The sequence below is a fragment of the Plectropomus leopardus genome, chromosome 12 (assembly GCF_008729295.1).
Source record: "Plectropomus leopardus isolate mb chromosome 12, YSFRI_Pleo_2.0, whole genome shotgun sequence".
Classification (NCBI taxonomy): Eukaryota; Metazoa; Chordata; class Actinopteri; order Perciformes; family Serranidae; genus Plectropomus; species Plectropomus leopardus.
The window spans coordinates 17,187,047-17,205,969 of NC_056474.1; the positions used below are offsets into that span (position 1 = coordinate 17,187,047).

The following is an 18,923-nucleotide window of genomic DNA, read 5'->3' on the forward strand; positions in this document are numbered from 1 at the left end:
ACAACAGCAGAACTAGATGATAACCTATACACGAAAATGAATTAATCGATTCTAATAAACAACAAGAAATTAAATCTTTAATGTTGGAAAAGGAGTAGGATTCATTCATGAACTTCATCTGTAACATATATACATACATACTCTTAAATTGCTGTAGTGTAAATTATTAGTTAACATTATCACGTTTCCTTGTAGAATTGGATTTGAATCCAAAATATTGCCAAATAAGTGCTTTCACTTTTTGCTTTAACACCAAATCCGCCACCATCGTCCAGTCTGACTCCTGCCACTTCACTGCTGTACACAGCAAACACTCTCTTTCTGTTTATAATTGTAGTGTTCGTTCAAGTATTGATAAAGTAAGCAAAAAATGAGGGTGGGGGCGGTGGGCGAGTAATGTCATTGTTGTATGCAGCTACGGCGACAAGCCTAGCGAACACCCTGTGGTGCCTGGGTGCTGAATAGTGCATCACAGTTGAATGAAGTCATCACAGTAATGTGACATGTCTCATATGTGGCCTTCATTGTCTTCTCTTCTCCTGTGGCTGGTTATCCCTCGCCCTTTATGCTCCCCCTTCCTCTGCTGGATGTCCCCTGACAGAAGGCCTCCACCCGCCCTCTGATCCATGGGGCTCTGCCAGGTCGATGGTCCAGCCTGGTTATTCTGCCATGCTGGGCAACTCCCCCCATCTGAGCCAGCATGCTCCCTTTACGGCCATCAACCCCCAAGACAGACTGGTGAGTTGTGTCTTCGCACTTTGGTCTTGTTTTTCTCTGAAGACATAATGAGGTCTTTGACACTTTTTGACTAATGCATCATTGAGGGCTTCTGTCTGTTTGTGCATAAAAATCACTGGATGTGTTTGCTTCCCAGAAACGGCAGCCGCTGCCCCTCTCTCCCCAAAACTACCCCATGCATGGCAGTGAAGTGAATGGGGCTCATCCTGCTGGCTTCCACTCTGGCCCCGGCAGCTTCGGAGTCCCCAGCCACACACCCCCTATGGCTGACACCATCATGGGTAAACCCTTTAATGTGTGCTTTTTTTTTTGTGAAAATTGCTGTTTATGTTTTCATGCAGTATTGTCATAGGATAGCAAAGAATCTAATTGAAGTGCGTTTTATCCACCCAAAAAGCAAATCGAGGTGCCGTACCTGGAAGTTCAGGTGACGAGATCGGAAAAGCCCTGGCATCTGTAAGTGTTAAAAATATATATATTTAGAGTTACATATTTCACACAAGACTCAAATGTTAGTTATCATCTTTCTACAGCATAGTAACAGAAAAAAGTCAAATTTCAGTGAATTTAAACCAGATTCTTTCTTTGTCCAGATCTATCCTTCAGACCCACACAGTAACACCTTCCCTCCGTCTCCGTCTACTCCCTCTGGCTCTCCACAGGCTGTTTCAGGTGAGGGATTAAAGCAAGTCTTTTTTCTGAAGCCTCAAAGTTAGCTGGTTGTTTAGTAGTTTTGTTCAGGGTCTTAACTGTTGTGTAAGGGGCTGATAAAATCTTTAAAAAGTGTGTTGTTATTGTAACTAATCCTGAATGGATCACAGTGACAGTGTAGCTCCATCTGTTGGGTTAAAGGTGTAAGTAAAACATTATTTTTAAGATTCTTTATTTTTGTTTATTTGGTGATGTTAACGTTCTCGTGCAAATTCCAACACAATTTGTCAGTGAAACTTATTACTTAAAATACATCACATATCCCAGGAAGACAATCACTATCACTTATTTTGGGCATGTCCAACAGTAAATACTTTTTGGCTATATTTGCTATTAAAAATACATTTAATTGGGAAGAAGTTATTTTGGGCTAAAATGAAAACACAATACTTATTTGAACATTGAGTGTAACTGTTAAAGGCAGTTACAAAGAAAAGGCATTAACTACAGAGGACTGGCACAATAGCATTAATTAAATCTTTGTAATGGAAAGAATTACCTACTCAATGAGTCTTCAGGAAATTAAATTTGAGGACATTTTGAAGATGAAATGTATATTTCCCTGAAGTACTCTTCTTTTGTTTATATTTGTTAATTAAAAATCTTATTTTCATTCTCATTATTTATCTCAAATTTAAAAAAAAACACTCCATGTTCTGTAATTGTATAGTATAAAGCTGAAAATATGGACCGCTCTGTAAAAGTACCTAACTAAAGATGACTGTGTGAAGTTAGCTGCTGCTGTTAAGTGATACCAAATGAAGGACAAATATTTTTTACAAACATATATAACATTGGTGACTGTATACTGACTTGTTTCTGAATTGCCGGACTCAGTTAACACTCAATTAGCAATTAAAGATCAAAACAATGACAAGTGCTCACCTTAACTGAGAGGCCATATAGCAGTCATAAAAAAACATCAAGCTATCAAGATTGTGTATATGGCAAGTAAAAAGCTACAAACAAAATGTCTCCAGAGCATTAGCTTAAGTAAAAGCATGACTGGATCTAGCACGGATCAGGGTTACCGTTGATAAATCTGACTGATTTGCAAAATATGAATAACCCAGATTGTTTTTTAGTCAGTTTTCATGTGCTGGCACTAAACAAAAATGGGATGCAGATACATTTTGCATGCCGTGCCTGCACATTTTACAGGTAGTTAGTTGCAGACGCTGGCATTTTTATCTGTACATACTGTAAATATTACTCATGGTACGCCATCCTCAGCTTAACCTTCACTTGATCTCTCACACACACCATCCAAATATAACTTATGAGAGAGGAAGGGGGAATACAGTAAAAATAAAATGAGGGTGGTGACACTTCCCCATTTGTCTCTGGGCTGGGTTCATGTGAAAGCTCATTACACACTTGGGGGGAAAAGATAATGATCATGAACCCAATAAAGATGAAATAAGGAAATACCTTACTTTAAGGTTGTCAATTTAATCAATCTTTGGCCAAATATGGGCAGGAAAGTAATGTTTTATAGATTCTCTATTTACATGTTTCATATCTCCATCACATTAGTAGTAGGAGCGTTTTTAAGACTTGTGGACATTCAGGGCGTAGCCTAGATGTCTGCTGGGCTGATCGTCTCCTGGGATTTAAAAAAAAAACAAGCCCCTTTTTGATGCTTTTTTAAAATATATTCTGGCATTTTATTTACATTCAAGGCAAAAAGAAAAAAACAGTGCTCTTTCTCTAAACAACAAATTAGTGGGACACTGTCTGACAATGTTAGGAGCTGCACCTCTTTCAATACTTTCAAAACCATCTTGAAAAGACAGTTAACCCTTTAAAATCTGGGCAAATTGGCTTGTTTTCTTTCAAAAACAAAAACCCCAAACCAACAAAAAACAAAACAAAACAAAGGGGAAAGAGTAAAAAATCACATAAAACAAATAAAATAAGTAAATGAACCAAGAAACTGCTTAAAAACCATAATAATTCTATAAAATAATTCAAAATACATTAATGTGATAATTATAAATATGAAGTTTTCTGGACCTTGTCACTATTTTTATAGAAATAATTTTCTAAATCTACATTTGTTTTTAGCAATATGCAGGACAATTCTTGCCAAGTTGCTCTTTGCCTTTTTTTTTTTTTTTTTTTTTTTTAGAGATATTGCACAAATTTGGAGCTCAAAAGTTTTAATACATGTGAAAGGCATTTGAAAGCAGCACAAGAAAAGTGATGACACTCTGGGGTTCAAAGAGTTAAAAGTTACTCAGCTCTGTACTCACTGATCTTGGCCTTTGGACTTGTTTTTAATTTGACATCCACCTTTTGTGTGCTATTGTGTGTGGGTTTTATATGTGTGATGTGCTTTTTGCGTAGCTTAATGTTGCATTGTCTGTCTCGTGTCTTCTTCTTTGTATCACTTCATATAATGTGTGCTTCATATATATTGTTTGTCATCTGTGCTGTTTGTTTTTGGCTTTAAAATAAATAAAAATAAGATGGTCGATGGGTCGCCTGACACCCCGTTGCAGGCCATATTTATCCTGTGGGCCATAAGTCGAGAATCGTTGGTAGTCTGCTGTTCCTCACTGAGGCCTAAGCTCAAGCCCCAGCTGCATCAGTCATCTACTTGGTAGTGGAGCTTGTTTTCAGGAGTGCTTCTTGTTGACCGACCGAACGCTAACATCTCTCTGTGAACTTGAGAAAAAAATGGAAAATGCATTTAATGGAATATCAAACATCCACGACTAAGTTCTGGGCCATTACCTGTGAGTTAATATGTTGGTATCAGTGTGAGAACATGAGCTCAGCTGATATGAATCAAAACCTTGTCCTTTTTTTTATTTTTTAGGCTCTGCATCCCAGTGGACTCGGTCCTCCGGCCAGGCCACGCCTTCTCCCAACTTTGAGTCCATGGTGAGTCAACGTGTCTTTTCATTTTAACATCAGAGATGCACCAAAAGATCATTGGAGTAAATTACAAAGGGGGATGCTACAGTCACTCATGCATCACCTCTGCTGCTGTCTCATCCTGTATTATTCTTCATTCTCTGTAGCCGAGTAAAGTGGAGGACCGTCTGGATGAAGCTATCAATGTTCTTCAGCGTCACGCCAGCGGACAAGGAGGGCAGGGCCTGGCTGAGATGCACAGCCTGCTCTCGTCTGGTTTAGGGTTGCCTCCTGCCTTCACCAGTGCAGCACTTGGATTGACCAGTCGCCTGCCAGGACTGGTGAGATGAATGAATAGCAGCACAGGAAGCCTGTCTAGAAATCACCTGATATTTTCAGTGTAACAGTGAGAACAGTTTACCTGTTTTTTTAGCTCTTTTCAAGGTTCACACAAGGTGCTTGGGGTGATGAAGTACTTGAATTCCACAGTCAGAAATTTAAGTCCTGGAATACCTTGAAAATCAGTCTTCTTAATTTTGACTTGATCCTTGAAAAAGTACTTTGCTATAACTGAGAGGAGAACAGAATGATAAATGATTTCATAAAATGTATTAAATAATTGTTTAGAAAGCAAAGAACAGCAGTGGTTGCCATAATTAACTACTGTCGTATGAGCGCCAATTGATGGTTAACACCATTAAATGGTCAGCACCAGGATGTTTTGCTAGCCTGAAAACCAAAGCAGCATCAGCTGTTATCGCAAGTGTTGAGCTGTAATTTGGCAGTAAATAAGCAGCAGTTAAATAATAATAAACTTTTTTAATGCCCTGGTAGCATGTTTGCTCCCTTTACGAATGTTTTTTTGCAACAGATGGTTGTGAAGAAAATAGTATCAGCCTTAAAAATAAAAACGAGTGCTTGAAAAGTTTATTGAAAGTCCTTGAATCTGACTGAATCTGAAAACGCCTGTCTGTACGAACCCTGTGTTATGCTACAGAATTCTTACAAGATCACTGAAACTGTTAAATTGTTGTCCTGAAGGTGTCTGGTCACCATGAGGACTCTGCAGGTCTGCCCTCTAGTGGAGGACTAATGCACGGACACCACGGCCCCGCATCTGTGCAGCCAGGCTCTCAGCCCGAAGGTTTCACCGGTAAGACTTCCTGTTTGTTCTCCACCCCTCTGTTTAATATTCTTTTTCAGGACGGTTGGTAACACTTTGCCACCATACGATGTTGAATAATTTTCTTTTTTTCTGTATGTATATTATTCAGCATCTTTGTGTTTGAATTTTCTGTTCAGGCCTGTCCAGTAGCCTAAATCGCTCAGCTGGTCCTGAAATCAAACGGGAGGATAAGGAGGATGATGAAAACTGCTCCGTCACCGACAGGTCAGAGGATGAGAAAAAAGACATTAAAACCCGCCTTCGAACAAGGTATATAAAACCTTCTTCTCACACATGTATACTCATCTGTCATTGCATGAGACATAATGGCATATAATTCTGCTGTGGTTTAAATATAAAATGTATCAGAAAATAGTCTTTCCTAAATTTTATTCTAATTAATTTCATATTTATTTCAACAATAGACTAGTATATTAATCTCAAAACAGGCAATTAATATTGAAATTACTTTAGTTGTGCTTTACTTTTTTCTATATCTGCTTTAATTGGATTATAAAAAAAGTCATTTGTAAAAGAGGATGCGTAGGTAGTTGGCGATGTCATTTACCTAGTAAAAGTGGAAATGGAGGATAAAAAGAATATTAACCCCTAAAATGATAATTTGTGTATAAAAACTCAGCACAAAGTTAATCTGTAAAATCTGTCAGATACAAAGCTTAATGAACAGAAAAGGCCCTAAACTAGAAAGCAAACACAGACAAAAGACAAGTTAATAGCCAATGGTTGGAAGACACAGAGTGAAAAGTTACAAGATCATCACTTAATCTTGGATGTAATAAAATCACAATTGTAAACACTGCTGCAGTTGTTGATCACATTATCTTACACGCTGTTGTTTTTCATCCAGTTTCAGCTTAGCTGCTGTTCTTCATTGTTGATGCTGTGAATTTCCATTTGGAATATTTTTCTTGATTCTTTACCGGCATTTCAACCACAGCCACATACAACATATAGCTCCCGGACTGTGCTGTAGTTCAGACATTGCATCTCACACAAAGCTGTTAACTTTTTTTGTCATTTACTTTATCTTCATGGTTCTTTAGATGTGATGGAAACGTTTAGCTCCTGATTCCACTCCTGAATATTCCTAATGTGACCCACCTTTGTAGCAGTGTTTGTAATTGTCATTGAGTTGAGCATTTTATCCCTTTCCATATGGTGTCGGTGGACATTATTAGAGAAATGTACTATACACCATTATTGGGAAGTTATTTTCAGTGAACTGTACCCAAACTGTTGTTTCATTTCCTCCTCACCTGCCATTGGCTCTCTGCTAGTCTGGATGATGAGGTGGATGACGAAGATCTACCAGTGGAGATTAAGGCTGAGCGGGAGAAAGTGAGGAGGATGGCAAACAACACCCGTGAGCGGCTACGTGTGCGGGACATCAACGAGGCTTTTAAGGAGCTGGGCCGCATGTGTCAGCTCCATCTGAGCCACGAGAAACCGCAGACCAAATTGATTGTGCTGCAACAGGCCGTTAACGTTATACTCAACCTGGAGCAGCAAGTTCGAGGTCAGTGGGTGTCCAGGGAGGAAGGAAGAGGAGGGGAAGGGCCTCTCTACAAAATAAAACTCCCACACGGCTTCACTTCCCAGCTCCTGACATGTCCTGCTGCTCATCATTTAAAATCATGTTAAAATGTTAATTCCTTTGGCTCCACTTGTGGTGTTAAACAGATTGGCCCTCATTTATCAATCCAACGTACAAACCAGCGCAGATCCGAGCACAGAAATCGTCTCATGAAAGTGTTAGAATGTGATTCATGAAACTGTCGCATCTTGCCAATAACAGCGTAGAAATTTTCGTTCTTCGATAAATGTGGCTGATAATAAACAATTGTCATTTAAATATCCTTTCCCAAGATATTGTTGATTTAGAGGCCTCGCCTCGAGCGTTGAGACGGGGAGAGTCGTGTTGCAAGAGACGTCCAGTTTAAATAGGTTTGTTCTATTTGGCAACCTAAAAAGTGGCATCAGAGGAGGACAGGAAAACACACAATTAAAGTATTTAATTTATTTATTCATGATATTTATCAGCCCATAGGCTGCACGTATTAATTATGTTTGCCTATATTTTATAATATTGATATTGTTATAATAGTCATATAAAAAGTTATTATTGACCCAGAGCGAAAAGCTCATGGCTGCGTGTATCAGGTCTGCTTGAGTTTCGGGAATAACAGTTGGCAGGGGAGACACTCACACACCATCTGTATCCAAGCCAGACACAGGAAAACTGTAATCGCCTTGGCTACTAGTATTTAAATAATTAAATCATGTTTTTTTGTTTAACGATATAAACATGCTTTGGCTCGTCAGTATTTTAGAAAATATATATTTAAAAAAAAAGGTTTCAGATAAATGAAGACAACTGCGAGCTGTGATGGAGAGCGTGGAAATCTAATATTTTTTCACATTTACTGTGCAGTTTAAGTGATTGCTACGTGGCTGCAAAGATGCCAGTCAAAATATGGTCTCATGGATTTACCTCGCTGTACCACAAAGTCCACACTGACTCCAGCTTGCGTACACAAGTTCAGACCTGACATGAGATTTGATCGTGGCCTCGGCTCACTTCCACACTGGTGAATGCCGCGCTTCGCGTCTGTTTTCTGTTGTTTGCTCATTACATAAATGTGGGCCATTATGCCACTTATTACCAGCCAACACTCGTCCACCCCAAAAATGATCCACAAATTGAGGACATGGCAGAAGGAAATGAAGCTGTGTGACTGTTTTTTAAGACACGCCCATTCTCCAGTTCATCTTCTAAGGTTTTCGTCCTCTGGTAACACATACAGGACTGCTACTTGTTCTGATGCACTATGTGTTGCCCCGTCTAATAATTGGCCGTCTGTTTCCACTGTGAAAATGCTTACATGTCTTTGCCTCGCCCTTTGTATTAACACATCTTTTTGTGCGCTCATTTGCTTTTTCCTTCATTAAGCTTTTAGTAAACCACAAAGTCATTTTAATTTCAAGGTTATTTCAGCATTATGATGTCTTTTTTTTTTTTTTTAAAAAAAAAACCTTTCTTTCATAGTCTTTTCCCTGGCACCCCAGGGACCATGAAAGCAGGGTTGTCACGTGTATTAACCTTTCGTCAGCTTTGTTGCAGTGTTTCTGTGCCGCATGTCCCAGCCTTTCAAGCATTAACCCTTTCATTTTTTGCCACCTTGTCTTTTGAGACAAACCTTTCCATTTTTCCACTCACTCCCCCGCCCTCTGTCATTTTCTTTTTACAGATATCAACAGTGACCTCCTCTTCCTCACATTCAGATAAATACATCTCCTGCTGCTGATGTATTTAACACGATGCCCTCAGTCTCTACTCTTGGCTTTTTTTTTTTTTTTTTTCTCTGTGGCTTTTTCTGTGTTGGCAGAGGGTTTTGCTTCCTCTCTCTCCCTTTCTCTCCTTCTCTTCATAACTTCTCTCATTCTGCTGGACAGTCACCATATCCCCTAGACTTCCATCCTGGACCCCAATGACCAAAAGAAATCATTGTTGGTTGGTTCGACTGCAGATTAATCAGACCTGGTCGCTCACGTTGTATCTTGATCTCCAGAATATTTGTTCCTGACTTGATATCATTAAGTGTCGCGCGTGCTCAGCCCACAACATTTAAAGTTCTTGAGAATACATCTGTTAACTTAAAGATGTATTTTATTTAAAAAAAAAAAAAAACAATTCCCGCCGCACCACTCACTCTCCTGCAGCACAGCCCCACTCCACTGGGATCTTCTTCAGCCATTTCACTGGTGTCATCTTGGGTAAAAAGCTTGAACTTAGCATCATACATAGACTAAAAAAACTAAATTTCCCAGTATCAGAAGAAGGATTTTTCAGTGATAAAATATTAAGTTAAAAGCAGTTTTATACGTTTAAAAGAGTATGAGTGCAGTTTAAGTGAGAACGTGAAGCCCAGGTTCAGCAAGGGTTGTGATTTGGGTTTGTTAACCAGCCCCTCCAACCCCCACTTCTCCTCCTGGCTGCAGCATTGTCTCAGTGACCGATGAGAACCTGACTGCCGAGGAGAAGGAGCAGAGGGAGCGTGAGCGCCGCCATGCTAACAACGCTAGGGAGAGGGTACGCGTGCGCGACATTAACGAAGCCTTCAGAGAGCTGGGCAGGATGTGTCAGGTCCACCTGCAGAGCGACAAGGCCCAGACCAAGCTTATCATCCTGCAGCAGGCTGTCCAGGTCATAATGGGCCTGGAGAAGCAGGTGCGAGGTAGGTCAGCCAAAACGGGAAGGTCTGATCCACATCAACCAACCAACCATCTCTTATCAGAGCTGCACAAGTTGCCAGCTGCTCATCTGTAGGAAAATCTCTTCTTTAATTTCGTTCTCACTTACTGTGAAGCATTCACTCTCTTTGCTTTTTTCTCACATCACTTTGATATACGGAGAAGAAAGGGAGAATGTTTGAGGAAGTATATCCCTGCTTTTCTGCCAAACACCTGCAATTCTCATCGTACTTCTCCATTTCCTGTCTTTCCTTTTCCCTCTTCTGTTTTTCCTGTCTGTCGTTGACCTTTTGTATGTTCAGAAACCCCGCTTTAATGTCTTAAAGGAGCAGCGTGTAAGATTTAGGGGGATTTTGTGGCATCTAGCAGTGCGGAGTACAGATTGCAACCAGCTGGAAACTCTGGTTAAAGTTCCTTCAGTGTTGATTGTTTTTACGTGGAGACAAATTATCCTCAGAGTCTCTTTCTCCCCAGAAGAAGTGGACCCGGTTGATATTGGCAAAAACACTGAATAATACAGTTTCTCGTTGCAAATCCGTGTTTCTCCAACTGTGTTCATGAGAGACAGACCGCTAGCACAGCACCTGCTAATGCTTTTTTCTTTAATAACTTAAGATCCAGACGTTTAGGAGGTTTTTACTGGGAGCTGAATTATGCACAGAGGTCTCTTCCTCTCCAAAACAAACGGACGTGATGAAGCAAACTTGTGAAATCACTAAATAAAGCGGTTTCACATTTAAAAAATCAGTGTTCTTCCGACGCTCTTGACACAGAGGGGCTGCCAGCTTTTGTGGCCGACGCAAAAAAGGGAAATGTCCCATTTAAAACCAGTGTTTGATTTGTCCTTTCTGGGCTACTGTAGAAACATGGCAGTGCTACATGGTGATCTCTGTTGACTCTCCGCTCCTCATGTAGATGTAAACGACTCATTCTGAAGGCCCTGACACACCAAGCCGACTTTGGGCCACCGGTATGTGCCCTGCACTGTGCACCTCGGCTTTTTTTCAGCAGAGTTAGCATGCTGAATCTGAAAGTAAACAAAAAGCTAAAGTAAAGCGGGAGCGAGGTCAAAAACAAACTTGTTATATCAAGTCGTTTTTCCTTAGCCATTGCGCTCTTTAGCAGAAACATGTCCTTGTGGTTTGTCTTTTTGTTCAGACGCACAGTAAACATGCTTTGTTCTTTCAACACTGGATTGTGTTTATGTGCTAACTGACTAACTAGCATTAACACGGTCGCCCAGTTTCCCTTTTTAAATGACGATTACAGACAAACGTCTGTTGGTGTGGAGAATTATTTCTTCTCACGCAGGCGCAGAATATAAATGCTGGTTGATTGTCGGTTGGAATCTTTGCGGCGTGTTTACATGCAACTTTTTGGCTGAGACACAGGGGACGCGAGGCTGCACACAGTTGTCTTTGTAGTTGCTAGTTCTTTAAACATCAGCGTCGTGTGTCCAGACCACAGGGTAGTGCAAACATGATTCTCATTTAGTTAATATACTCCAAAGAAAACATACTTATTATACTACGTATTATTAATTCCCCCTAAATCCTGTACACTGAACCTTTTCAAGAGCTCTGAGGGTGAAGCATGATGAGATAATCTCAAGAATTCCTGTACTGTTTCCTAATCTGTGTGTTGGTCCTTTTTTTTTTTTTCTTTTTTTTTTTCAAAGAGCGTAATTTGAACCCAAAGGCTGCCTGCCTCAAGAGGAGAGAGGAGGAAAAAGTTGCAGGCGTGGACCCCCAGATGCAGCTGGGTGGGGGTCACCCTGGCCTCGGAGGAGACGGACATATGTAACTCTCAGGTCAGTCTGCACAGTTTGCACACTGGAGTTTGTTGTACCTGCAGATTATAGATATTAAACAATAGCTTGTTTTCATTTTGTGAAGATATTCATTCATTTTTCTCTTTTCTCTTCCAGTTCCTGTTGATTGTACAGCCCTTAGAACACGTGGCCTTAATCTATCATTGTCATGCATCTCAGTGTGTGTTAATCAACTCTCGGAAAGCACACACGCACACACACCTCATTACTGACAAAGCAGGTGGCCACATTCCTGACGATGAATACAAAAGTAACAAGCACACTCTCGCAGAAAGAGGGGAAATGTATTAATCTTAACACGACAACACTTTGAACCGAGGACACCGGTTTGGAGACAGTGGAATTTGGACATAAGGACGTTCTTATGATCATGTTTTTGTAAGACATTTTGGAGAAAAAAAATTGCTTTTACATGTTGGGAGCAAAACTTGTTTGGATCAAATCAAACTTTTTGGATCAACTGCTTGTGAGCAGAGTTAGGATTTGTATTGTTGGATGAATATTGGCATTCCCATCTGAAAAGCAGGTCTTACATTCTTCACAGGCAAAGAGGGACAACCAGGTTTCTATCTTATGATTGATTGAACAAAACCCGGTAAAACGTGCCAGAAAGGAGGCCTGATGCATGGTGTTTAAGAAAAAATAGCCATCATGATTATCTTCTCATGTGATGACTGAATTACAGAGGCAGGTTTGGAGACATCAGAGCAATCATAGAGCTGATTCCTTTTTTTTTGTATGCTGGTGTTTCTGGATGTTTTTTTTTTTTTTTTTTTTTAATTTCTTGCTTTGGCTGAAAAGGTGCCACAGTCTCTAACTCACCCATGTGGTGTTTTTTTTTTTTTTTTTTTTTTTTGTTTATTTTTAACCGTGGAGTCTTATCTCGTAAGTCTTGTACATCTGTTATGGTCACTGCCATGCAAGTGCAACGAAGAGACCGTCGGAGAGAGACCCTCCACTGACACGAACGCGAGCAAAGACTCGACACAAATCCAGGAACCACAGTGATTACGAATCAAACGTGCACATCCCAACTGGTTGGACTCGAGCGCAAACATCAGTCACACATCAGTCTCAGCCTGCCCCTGTCCAATCACACCTGAAGACTCTGTTACAGCACAGTGAACTCACTAAACTGAAGTCTCGGAGCAAACTGTATCACATTTTGCCAGAAGACAGAAATAATTGAGTATTGAAAGGGATCATGAGTGTTCCTGCTGCCCTGTAGAGAATTTACTCGCCATTGACGGACTTTTTTTGGGTTGTTGCTGTGTGTTGAGCATTTTGTGTTTTTTCTTTTCCCCTTTTGAACAATTGCAAAGCCTGTTGTAAGGATCTTCCTTTTTTTGTAGAATGATTCATCATTGTTTTTATTATTGTTTTATTTTTTACTTTGTAAGATAGTTGTATGAGTTTTGTTTTTATCATTTGGAATGCTTTTCATTATTTTTTTTGTTTACATTGTTTAAATGTAACTCGATTTAGATTCCAGGAACAAAGTGAGGTGTTTTGTTTTTTGTTTTTTTTTTTTCCTTTTGTGCCAGGTGCTTAGAAATGTTAGAAATGACAAACTTATCTGGCTCTAACATCACATGTTGTGATAATGCTCTCTTTTTTAAGAAAAAAAAACAACAAAAAAAATGCATGTTTCAACACAAACCTGTCAGGCCAGTTGTAATTGGATTGTTTTGGTGTTCACGACAGTTTTCTCTTAAATGAAACTATTTTTCTTCAGCGCACCCCCCTCTCCTCTCCCTGATGTCCAGCTCCTCTGGTGAGCTTGTTGATTAGTTTGAGGAAGGGGCAGTAGGGGTGGTCTGCACAATCTGCAACATAATTCACTGTTTCATTGTGATATGAAGCATAAAATGAATCAAAATAGGGTGGCCTTAGTCATTTTCCTGACTTTGGGAGTTTTGATAATGGTTACTCACCAGTGCCTGAATACTTCTCTGCTACATGGTGGATGACGTTGCATTCGAGGATTTATAGGTTGTACCTTTTTATAATACAGATGTATAAAAACATATATACTTCATCTGACAGTGTCTCAGAACATCTAAATGAAGAATTGCTTTCACTGACGCCGACTGCTTCAGTGTGTCGTTAAATGTAAGATGACTAATAACTCGGTCTTCAACTTTGACGCTGAAAACTACTTCAAATGTTTCATCTTTTATGTACTGATTTTGTTAAGTATAATTTTGTCCTTGACTGGCATGTGCATTGATATGTATGTACAGCTGTATGATGCGTCAGCTTCATCATTGTAAGCTGATAGTGATATGTAACAGTATTTGGTTTTCTACCTGTCATTTTTGTCACAAATCTTGCCCCACGGACTAGACCCGAGCATTATTTTTCAACTAATTTTCCTGCAGAAAATGTGGTGTTGTTGTGATATGAAAATCTCTACTGAAGACTTGTACTTTTTATTTCTTTACATGAAAGATTTTTTTTCGGCAGTATCTGAGGATTTTCTGTGGATCAAAACATGCACCTGATAATTTTTTTGTTAACAGACCCTTGTCCTCCACAACAGATGACCTGCTACAAATCTCTCTGTCTTCACTCATGTTTGGGGACAACATCTATGTAGGCTATGTCCTCAAAGTGCCTCCAGTTTCCTATTTTTTATATATAAAGTAGATATAGAGAACTGTTGTGTATATAACAGTAATGTAGCAATAAATGTGCCATTTTTAATAACAAAAACACAATTTTCCGATGTCTTTTTTTAAACCCATAAATCAAAAATCACATAATTGTAGTTTCCTTCCTGCAATGCAGCCAGGTAAGCACTTAAGCACTAAGTGGACTACATTTTCAATTGCCCAAATTATACCATTTATCAGAACCAGAAGCAGTAAAAACAGAAATTATCATTGAATTTTCATATTTCCAGCGGTCCATGGACACAGCATGTGTGTTGAGCGCTTCCATCAGAGAAATAACAACCAAATATGATGTTAAAAACTAAAATTTCTTCAGAATCACTTATTTTCTATGTCTTGTTTAAAATGTGCCCAAAAATAAATTGTTTGTACTAACCAACTAGCATGCACAACAATAGTGAAAAATAAGACTTTTTTTCAGCTTCAGGGTTTATTCCTCAGCTTTTAACTTTTAACTTTCAAACATCAGTGAGTACGTCTTTTAAACTGACAAATAATTCATGGTGGAGGGAGGATCTTTCATTTACGCACCAGTCACACTATAAAAATATTTATAGCTTCAGGTAGGGTTAAAGAAACAAAAAAAACAACAAAGTCACACCCCAACAAATCCTTCCCTCGGATAAATAAAGAACAGTCCCTAATAATGCTACAACTTCCTGTTCCGTTTTCTCCATCTTTTGTTATGGACTTTTATTTTTGTAGTTACCGGAAGTACCCCACGCACTTGCGCAAACCAAAACCGGAAGTTCTTCTTAGCTGTGAAAGCGGCGCGTCCTGCGTTAAGAGGACAGACTTTAGCGAAAATGATCGGTAAACTGATCGGTCAGAAGTATGCGGCTATCGCCAAATCATGGTAAGGTGTTTCTTTCATACCGTATAGATGGTAAAAGGCGTAAATAAGTATTTTTTCGGTTGACAGAGACGCGATGTGTCCTCATTTAACATTAGCGGTTAGCTTAGCCGAGGTCATTGCTTTGGGGACATGCTGACTTCAGCTGCCTGTCTGCTAAACTCACTAAATATAACTAAAACGACCATTATCAAGCAAGAAATAACGTCAATATTGGCTTTTTCCTCAATCGCTGTTGTTGTTGTTTTTTTTTTAATATTGCAAAAATGTAGTAGTGGGATGTAGCTAAGTATATTTATTCAAGTACTGTCCTTAATTAAAACTTTCAGGTACTTATACTTGAATGTTTTCCTTTATGTCACTTTACGCCTTTGCCCCACCACATTTTAGAGGAAAATGTATAATAAAAAGAGTACTTTTTTCTTCACGACGTTCATCTGACAGTTTTAGTTATTTTACAGATTAAGATTTTTGCAAAAAAAAATCATTCGAACAGTTTTTGAAATATGATGTTTTGCTATAAAAGAAATTAGTGTTTAGTTGATTAATCAATCCGTTGATTGATATCAAAAATAATTGCCAACTATTTTGATAAACAGTTAAGTCTTTATAAATAAATGGATAAATATATGATGTATTCCATAACGTATGGAAAGGTTGTTTTTATTTAAATAAATCAGTAATTTTGATTTTAGAAAGTTTGAGTTCTGGTGTGTATTTTTCCTTTTACTTGTAGCAGAGTATTTTTACTGTGTGGTATGAGTGCTCCTACTTCAGTAAAGGATCTTCATACTTTTTCACCACTGCAAAAATGTGAATCTTTATTACCCAGTTTGTAAACATTAAAGTTGACCAACAAGCCAGCTGATTCAGTGGTCTCACCTGAAGGGCTGGGGCTGTTGTTTTGGTTATAGATTAGTCAGAAAGATAATTACTCCTTGAATCATTTAGTCTACAAAGTCAGGTATCAGGTCAAATCTATGTACTTAAATCTTGACTTTGTAAAAGAAACTCTTAACTGATGTGAAATGGGAGAAAAAGCAAGCGACTATTTAAATTTGTAATTGTGAAGCTTCAGCCAGTAAATGCATCAATATTTCTACATAAGAAACACAACAAAAGTAAAGTTACAAATTGTGTGTGTGCATTACTCAACAAATTGTTCCAATGCGTACCTGGTCATAGGCGTGTCACGTTTACTTCAGTGTTTGTTCTAAAAATCTATATTTGCCTTCACTGAATTAAATCATTTTCATCAAGGTCGTGTCCTCCTTAAATGGAAGTTAAATTGGTAAATCTTCGGATGTTGTCTACTCCACAGGATCCCGACTCTGGCTGTGTGGGGCACAGCTGGAGGCGTAGCTCTCGTTCATTTCACAGACTGGCGATTGATTTTGGATTATGTCCCCTACATCAGCGGCAAATTCAAGAGGGACGAGTAGTGGCGCTCAGGTGAGTGTCAGAGAATGGTGAAAAGGAGAAGACGTGTAGCATCATGTGATGAATTAGAAAAGTTGAAACAGTATCACATTTTTTCAGTGTTGTTATTTCTGCAGCTGCTGTATCTTTTAAAGTCAGAAACCTGATACTGCTGTTGTGCGTTTACATGTAAACTGGCCGTAGACTGGTTTCTAAAACTATTTCGACTCACATTTTTTATATTTTGTGTTGTTTTGTTCATGAAAAATGCTCTCTAGCTGTTTAATCTAGACAAAACAAAACCAGGTAATTGCAAAGAAAATACATTTAGAAGTGTTTGCAAATTGGTGTATCCTGTTTGAACATGCTGTTTATATTAGTTAGTTTTTTTTAGACCTTTTGTTATAACACTCTTTGTTGATTAATTGTGTGTGATTCAAAAGGGTACACACCAGTCTATCTGCAGCATTAGAAGTTGTAATTATTACACTATGTAGAGATAGTCCATGTTGAGTCTTTTTCGATTTTACGCTCTGGGCATTGAAAAACGTTGGAAAATCTCACCAAAGAACGGTGATCTCACAGTAGCTGTCCGAATAATGGAATTAGAGACAAACATCCACACAGAGACCACAGGCAGCGCTGGGTGAAGGTTTTCCCTGTTTAGATTTATTCGCACAAAACAAAATGATAGAAACACAACTTCAAGGATGACAAAGAAACCTCTAGGGGCTTATAAGGAATCTCACTTCAATAAGGATAATAAACAAAATCAATAGTCACGTAATCAAGAAAAGTAAACAAAGGGTCAATATATAAAGTTTAAAAAAGCCTTCCTTGTGTAGCCACAATCTAACATCAGCTTATGCCTCCATCTGATATAAATACATGGTTATCTAAAAACGCATGTCAGAATATCGTTGCATTGTGACTTACTCGATGTATTTCAGTGAACAGTCAGTGTTATTATTTCTTGCTGTTATAGCTTCTAAGTTGTTTTGCTAGTTGACAACCTGAGAGTCCTAAAAAGTTGTAAACTTGTGCATGCTCTGCATGTTTCCTGCTTTTAATTACACCTGAACTGTTATGAAAAAACAAAGTGTCACATGTTCCAATTAGGGAAATTGTCCAACAGTTTTTACAGTTAAACTACACATAATATAGTGATGAAAGAAAATGTAAAAGAAGAAAGAAAGAAAAGACCCTTGGCGAGACGACATGGCACAGCTCTCTAGAGATGACATGGAAGAAAAGAGCACACACACAGAGGTGTTTATTACCAATGTGTTTCTTGTTGGAGTTTTCTCCATAATGCCAGGAGGCGTATAGACAGTATATTCTGTAAGAAGCACAAAGTCAACGAGTGTTACTGGCAAAATGCCACAGACCAAGTATGTAACTATTTAATGCCTGCAAAATAATATCTCATATCAAATATTCCTGGACAACAAATTGTATCATATTTAAATAAAGGTTGAAATGTCGCATATCCTGTAAACGATTTGACCTTGTTGGCAAAATATTAAGTTGTGTACATTTTTAAGTTCTCCTGTTTTTAAAGCACTTAAAAATAGAATTACTGTCCTTCCCAAATCCTTAGGCATTTATATTTTGGTACAAGATATGTATCCTCCAGCTCTCGGTCAAAGTCGGGTCAGCCTCGCCATGATGCCGACTCTCCTCCCTCGCTTCGTCCGGCGCTTTCGGTTTCGTTTCTCTCTGGCTACTCCGCATAAGCTGCTGGGGAAGATTCTCTCGCAGTCTGCTGCATTCGGTCCAAACCTCAAACAACTTTTCCTGATGTTGACACGTGCTTCTCTATTGTAGAAAAATTGTGCTTCAGTAGAAGGGGCTAGAAAAATATAGCAAAAAAAGTAGCAAGGATTCAAGGAGCTACTGGCTGCTGCGTCTACATGCGCCGCCGTCGTCATAACACGACGGTGAGCATAAACCTAGCTTTAGTCTCCGCATCTGGAGACATCTTGATCTGTGCATATGATACTTCACTTCATCAGTAGTAACTCTGCTCTGACTCAGTACTTATATATGAAGTGCATTTTGTGGTAAAAACAAGAGGGGCATCTCATCACCTGGTCAACACCATAACTTTGGTGAAGCCTGATGTTAGTGGAGGAAACACATTTCAGAGAAGCTTCACATCAGCAGGGTGCAGGAAACTGTCAGGTCTGAGGAGATGAAATTCAGAGACAGTAGCCAGGTAGAGGTGTCGGGAGACCAGAATCCAGGCCACTGGCCTATTTTAAGCCCATGTGGCGGCTTCTGATAAGACAGGAAAACCTTCTGCCACTCTGCAGCCTAGTTATTATGCTTAGAAATTTTCAAAACTAACAGTTATTTAACCCAGAAATCTCAAAGTCTGTAAACAGCGTTTGACAG

The 18,923-nt window shown here is 39.0% G+C and overlaps 1 protein-coding gene across 2 annotated transcripts in view; it reads left to right on the forward strand.

Moving 5' to 3' along the window:
* tcf3a (transcription factor 3a) overlaps window positions 1-14,294 on the forward strand; it is a 35,645-nt gene extending 21,351 nt beyond the window's left edge. The window contains exons 10-20 of one of the 2 annotated variants that reach the window (XM_042497196.1): window positions 602-738; window positions 875-1,019; window positions 1,136-1,194; window positions 1,332-1,410; window positions 4,274-4,338; window positions 4,479-4,652; window positions 5,353-5,464; window positions 5,614-5,746; window positions 9,497-9,732; window positions 11,427-11,558; window positions 11,676-14,294. In XM_042497196.1, the coding sequence (XP_042353130.1) occupies window positions 602-738; window positions 875-1,019; window positions 1,136-1,194; window positions 1,332-1,410; window positions 4,274-4,338; window positions 4,479-4,652; window positions 5,353-5,464; window positions 5,614-5,746; window positions 9,497-9,732; window positions 11,427-11,551 (1,265 nt within the window). In that variant the 3' untranslated portion in view covers window positions 11,552-11,558; window positions 11,676-14,294. Of the gene's footprint in view, window positions 1-601; window positions 739-874; window positions 1,020-1,135; window positions 1,195-1,331; window positions 1,411-4,273; window positions 4,339-4,478; window positions 4,653-5,352; window positions 5,465-5,613; window positions 5,747-6,774; window positions 7,014-9,496; window positions 9,733-11,426; window positions 11,559-11,675 lie in introns of both variants that reach the window. The other variant, XM_042497195.1, reaches the window with a different exon arrangement.
* Window positions 14,295-18,923: the final 4,629 nt, after the last annotated feature.